The 6,090-nt window shown below is 58.9% G+C and overlaps 1 protein-coding gene across 1 annotated transcript; it reads right to left on the bottom strand.

Moving 5' to 3' along the window:
• Nucleotides 1–505: 505 nt before the first annotated feature.
• On the bottom strand, nucleotides 506–3,727 carry EPOP (elongin BC and polycomb repressive complex 2 associated protein). The gene has a single exon (XM_055325518.1). The coding sequence runs from the start codon at nucleotides 3,280–3,282 to the stop codon at nucleotides 2,158–2,160; it is 1,125 nt and encodes a 374-aa protein (XP_055181493.1). The 5' UTR covers nucleotides 3,283–3,727; the 3' UTR covers nucleotides 506–2,157.
• Nucleotides 3,728–6,090: the final 2,363 nt, after the last annotated feature.

Genomic DNA, 6,090 nt, shown 5'->3' with positions numbered 1-6,090 from the left:
CAAATTCACTGCATCACACCTCACTGTCAGGGAAGTAGAGTCCGCAAAGGGTATTCTAAGGACCCACCTTTCTCCTGCTCCCAGAGCGCGCACCATCCCGCCCAGGCTGGTGGAGAAAGGGCCAAAGCTGACCCCGGACCACATTAGTAAAAGCAGGGAGATTTTTAAAAACGGGAGCCTGCCTTTCAGAATTTCTCCTTGCAGACAAGACCCCCTCTTCCCACCTCTCGGGTCGGCCTTCTTCCTCCGCCTTCCCCGATCTTGAGGGGCGTAAAATAAGCTGGATACCCCTGAACCCTGAAGCACAGGAGTGGGAGGCCCTCTCCCTGCCCTCCCCCTCCTCCCCACAACACAGCTGGAGGGGGGAGGGGAGGTCAGCCGGGTTCAGAAAGGCCAGATGTTGAGGAGAAAGAGAGCAAAGTCCAACCCACGCCCACCTACCCCACCCCCATCCTCACCCTCTTGCGGTGGGGGTGGGAAAAAAATGAGAAGAGACAGCTTTTAAAACAAACAAAATTTTTGTGGCCCCAAACAGTTTTTCTTGAGAATCTGCTCTATGCAAACAATAACAACTTTTTACAAAGCATTTTCACAGAAAAGGAGACAAGTCCTTCCCCAGTATCGAACGTGGGAACTGTTCCTCCCTCACCCCGTTTTGGGGGGGGGCAAGGGGGTGCTATTCACTAGTGTGGGCAGAAGGGTCACTGGGTCCCTCACTTGGCGGGCAGATCTGTCACCCCCAGGTTCCCCTCACACCTAAGGAGTCTCCCTAAGAGCTAACCTCCCCTGACCTCACCTGGGTGGAGGAGAGGGCCAGTTCAGCCCTCTCAAACTCTAGGGGGTCGTCCCAGCAGCAGCCGGGCGGGGTCCAGGCCTACCACTCCCCTCCCCCCCTGGAAAACAGCACCTCTGACCTCAAAACTAATCCCCTAGCCCTGCCCCCATCGGATCCATCAGGTCCCTGACAACTCCCGAAATGCCTGGAGTTAGGGAAGGAAACTGCAGACAACTAGCCCAGCTCCCATTCAAACTCAAACTCCGCTCCTTCAGGCCCCGCGGGACCCTGGAGGTTAGGGCAAGAACTCCTCAATTTACCCCTTCTGTAAGGAGCAGCTGGCCTCACCTCCAGCCTTCGAGGGGGCTGAGTTTTGGGTGTCCAAAGCCTGGACCCAGGCCTGCCCTCTACCTCCACCCTCTCTCATGCATAAATCGGTAGAGAGGACCTCGAAAGGCAACTTGTTTGGTCTGATTTTATTGACTCTTCCACCTTCTATTACTTTCCCTGGGACCATCCCCGGCCCTTTCCCCAGGCAAGGTCTGCGCCTTTGGAGGGGAGGCGGTCCCCCGGCGGTCCACTACAAACCAGAGAAGCAAACTGGGGGAGGGGGCTGATGGATCCAGGAGGAGGACCTCTTTTACCCATCGGACCTTTTAAACTGAAAGCAAACAGGAAAAATTAAAAGGGAGAAACTTCAAAAAGCGGACAAAAGGGGAAAGGCTGGTGGCTGAGACTGAAGACATCACCAATTAGGGGTCACCTGCCTTGGTCAGGGGAGAGGGCCCGGGAAAAGAGGGAGGGAGTGATCTGCCCCTAGCTCAGGCTGTCCCCTCCCCCATGAAGGCTCAGGCGGGGCTCGGAGTGCAGGGGAAGGCCGGAGGGGAGTGAAGGGTTAAAGGCCTGGATGGTGGGGGTGGGGGATGCCCCCAGGGAGCTGCCAATCACCTCCCCACCCCCACGACGGCCCCCTCCACCCCTGGCTCGCCCACAGAAACAACCGGTTTGTCCATCACCAAGGTCTCTCCCTCTTTTTTTTCCTGGTCTTTGAGCGGTAGCCTCCTTTACTCCCCCTGGGGTGAAGGCCCTGCCCCCAGAGATCCGAGATGGAAGAGGGGAGGGATTGGAATCTATGTCATTAAGCCTTTTTCCGTTAAGCCTTCTCCTGACTGCAGCCCTTGGTTCGTCTCCAAAGGATGAGGGGGAGGGGGTGTCACCCCAAACACTTAGGTGCTTGAAGATCACTGTCACTTGAGGTCCCTCTGACCGCAGCCCATAAAACGTAAAGGAACAGGCAAAATGTGAGAAACGAGGCCCTATCCTGGGGCCCAAAGCTTGGCCGTGGCCCCAAACTTTCCCCCTTGGCAGAAGAGGTCTCAGGCTCAAAGTTCCTCCAGGTTGATCCCCCAGAATTTGAGGCCTGGGGGCTCAGGGACAGCAGGACCCCCTATCTGCCACCTCCACAGCGGGTGGGCAGGCGGGGGCTTAGCGTCTCCCTGCAGGCGAAGCGAGGATGCCGGCCCTAAGTCTCCGTCCTCCCCCACCACCAGGGCCGGGGGGCAGGGGAAGGAGTCGAGGAGGCTGAAGGTGCTGGAGGTGGGGAGCGTCGGTGCAGGGCGGCGGGGCTGTGCGCTGCGATGGGGGGGCGGCGGCCGTCGGCGTTTCTTGGCGGTTCCCCGGGCGGGCCCTTTCGCAGGCGGCCGCTCCGGGCCCCGGCGCAAACTCGGAGTGTCGAGGGCGAAGCCCTTCGCGTAACACCAAAGTTTCGACCGGCGGATCAGACGATCGAAATGTTCCTGGCGCAGATCGCCGGGCGCGGCCGTCGAGGGGCTAGCGGCCGGTGCCTCCGGGGCGGCCTGCGGGGCGTTTCCATCGACTGCGGCCGTCTGGCCCGGCGCGGGCGGCTCCGGCGCGGCCCCGGGACCCGCGGGCTCGGTGGCGAGGCCCGCAGGTGGCGGCGGAGGCGGGGAACCGGGCTCCTGACGGGGGCTGGCGGCGGGGCCGGGCTGGGAGTCGAGACCCGAGGCTGGCTGAGGCGGAGCGGAGGCGGAGCTGGTCGGAGATTCCCGAGGGCGCCGGGGCGCCGGGCAGCGGCCGGGAGGTACGCCGGAGCGAGAGCCCAAGTGCGGGAAACCGCCTCCGCCCTCTTCCTCCTCGCCACGGCCGCGGCACACTGCGGCGGCGGCATCCTGACCGGCCGGGGAGTCCGGATCGCTGGACCGCCCGGCGGGTCCCGCGAGGTGCTTCAGGCCATCCGGGGCCCAGCCGCCGGTGCACAGGGGGGCGCGAGGGCCCAGCAGCACCGGGCCCCGCGGCGCCAGCTCCCCAGGCCCCAGGTCCAGAGAGGACGCCCGAGGTTTGGCAAGGGCGCAGAAGGCAAGGGCACGCAGGCACAGCGGAGAGAACTCCTGGGTCCCCCGACGCGGCTTCCGGGGTGTCGGGGAGCAGGGCGACCCTCGCGGGGACGCCGGCACTGCGAGGCGGGGAGCGGGGCACAGAGTTTCCATGGAACCGCCCGGGGGGGCGCCCACTGCGGGGGCCCTGGTCCCAGCGGCGGTGTGCCCGGGCTGCCCGAAGAGCCCACGGGCGAGGGGAACATCGCCCCCCCTCGACGGGGAGGTCTCTGCTCACGGGCGCCCCCGGCCCGCAACCCGGGGCCGCGGAGCTCTGGCTCCCTCCTCGATCTCGTCACGCGGCCCTCCCGGCGGCCGGACTCCTGGGTCCCTGCGAGTCCCGGCGCGGTCGGCCGCCCTTCCTGCCGCCGCGTTCCCTGCGCAGCCCCGGCGGGAGCCCCTCTCGAGTAGACCAGGGCGCAGAGGCTGGGGAAACAAAGCGGCCGGCGGCCGCGGGAGGCGGGAAGGACCCCGGGCCCGGCACCCGGTGCCCGGGCCCAGGCGGCGGGGAGGGCGCCTTCCGCCCGCTCGGCTTCTTTCTTCCCCGCTGGCTCCCGGAGACCGCGTTATAGAGAACTGCCCCCTCGCTGCCCCAATACCAGCGCCGGGGCCGCGAGCCCGCCGCTGATTGGGCGCCACTGCCTGTGACGTTGGCCTGGACCCCACCCCTCCGGCGGCACCGCCCCCGGCCCCATTCCGCACACAGACACACACACGTGGACCCGGCGCGGCGGCGGCTGGGAGGGAGGAGGAGAGGGAGCGTGTGCGGGTGGGATCGCGAGGGGCGAGACGCGCCGCTGCACGTGGCCCGGTGGCGTCCCGCCCTCTAGTCGTCGCGGAACGCTTCGCTTTTCCCTTAGCAGCCACGGTTTTCGCATCTGTAAAATGGGAATGTTCATCTACCCTCTTGCGGGCTGCATGAATCAACATAGATGGATCACGAACACTGAGTTGGGTGAAAAACTGAAGTGAGGCGATGGTTGTTTACAAGTTTTGCCAAGGCAGGGACTCCCGCGGGCAGAGAATGCCTCCTTCCTCTCTGTTCCGGAGCCCGAGAACAGCGCCTGGCACACACTGAGCTGAAAAAAAAAAAAAAAAAAAAAAGAAAAAAGAAAAAAGAAAGAAAGAAAAAAAATGTTGAAAAGGAGTTAGGTATTCAGTGTATGCAAGATGAACAAAGGGAAAAAAAAAAGCAATTGGGGGGGGCGGTGAGTATTATTTCACCCAGGGAAGATGATAAATAGGCTTGTTTGCGTTTCTCTAATGCAGTTTCTAATGGCCCCTTGACCAAATTCCGAGGGGCTGGTTTTCCGGCCCCTTCAAATACCAAGACGCTGCCCTCTGAAGCTGAGCTGCCAAAATGGGCCGAGGAGTCCAGAGTAGGGGACACCTAGACCCTCTTATCTCAAAGGAGAGTGAAGCAAAAAAAAAAAAAAAAAAAAAAAGTGAATTATCTCCCCTCCCAAATAAATCCTAATGATGAAGGACCACCTTCCCCCAACATGTACTATCCCCCTTAACTTTCTTTAGTTTCTGTATAGCTTACTATTATACAAAAGTCTGAACGTATTTATTTTTATTGTCTGTTTCTCATTAGTCTGGAAATGAGCTGACAAGAACTTCATCTTAATCACTACTGCATCCCTACCGCCTTAAACAGTGCCCAGACTTAATAGGTGCTCAATAAATATTTGCAGTGAATGAACGAATCCCTGGAGTGTTTCTCTCTTGATAAAAATCAGGTTACTGGAATATGGCTGCTTCCCATCCCCAGAGATATAAAGAAATTGGTATGATAGCTTGGAAGTTGGAATATGGAAGTTGGGGAGAGTGTCACAGAGAGAATATCTCCTTCTGGAGCCAGGGTAAGACTGGGTTTCTGTAAAGGGGCAAATGATGCAGCTTGCGTCCTGGGGCTCCTGGCAGTGACAACAGAAGAATCATTTTTCTATATGTCATCATCAAATAACATTTGGGAGGAAAGGGTTCCTTCTGCAGAGGCCACAGATAAAGGCCCTGAGTGAAGCCAGGGTTTGAGGAACCGGAGGGTATGATGTTCTATTGCTCCAAAAACCCCCTAGAATATTCGGTAGAAGCCTTCAGGGTAGTTGTCCTAGGAGATATCCTGGGATCTTGCCAGGTCTACACTCCAGGATTCCTGAGTGCTCCAAAAGCCTTGGCTCCCCTCCCCACCTTCTGCCACCCCTCCCCCCATACACACACAGGAGGAAAATTCTGGAAGGATGATGATCTTCACAGCTGTCTCTTCTGGGGGACAATGCTGAAAACTCTTACCCTGAGACAGCAGTGACAGATTTCTTTTGCTTGTGGGGCGGAAGGCATCTGCTTCAACCTCCCACTTTACTCCTTCAGCCTCCGCTGCTGAGATCCTGGGGAGGGAGTTTGGGCCCCACCTACAGGAACCTGGACTAGGAAACTCCTTTGATCCTCCCCTATAGTCTCACTCATATTTGCATTCCCGTGCCTAGTGTAGTGTTGACATAAGGAGAAAATGCTCAGGAAGTTCTTCAGTATGAATAAATGAATGAATCTTACCTAACCATGCAGATCAATGGCCTCCTCCTTCTCTCACTCCAAAAGCCTTCGGTCCTTCAGATCTGAGTCTAGGGGCTTTAGTTGGGATCATTACTGTTGGGAGTCCTTCCCTGGAGAAGGAATTCCTTCCACCTCCACTTCTCCTTCCTTGAATCAGGCACCCCCAGAATACAGCCCAGATGGGAACTCTGGGTTGTGGGCATGGAAGCACTTTACAAACAGCAGGGGTTGGTGTGAGTAACTCTCTAGCTGAAAGGACCTGAAGTCATCAAGCCTCCATTTTCAGAGGGCGTAGGCTGGGGGTGCCTGCTGTGCAACCCTGGACAGGTCACTTACACACTCTGAGTCTCCGTGTCCCTCTCAGTA

The sequence above is a fragment of the Nyctereutes procyonoides genome, unplaced genomic scaffold, assembly GCF_905146905.1.
Source record: "Nyctereutes procyonoides isolate TBG_1078 unplaced genomic scaffold, NYPRO_anot_genome, whole genome shotgun sequence".
In the NCBI taxonomy this organism is placed as follows: Eukaryota; Metazoa; Chordata; class Mammalia; order Carnivora; family Canidae; genus Nyctereutes; species Nyctereutes procyonoides.
The sequence above is the reverse complement of the archived record's forward strand: the minus strand, read 5'-3'. Positions and strand labels throughout refer to the sequence as shown.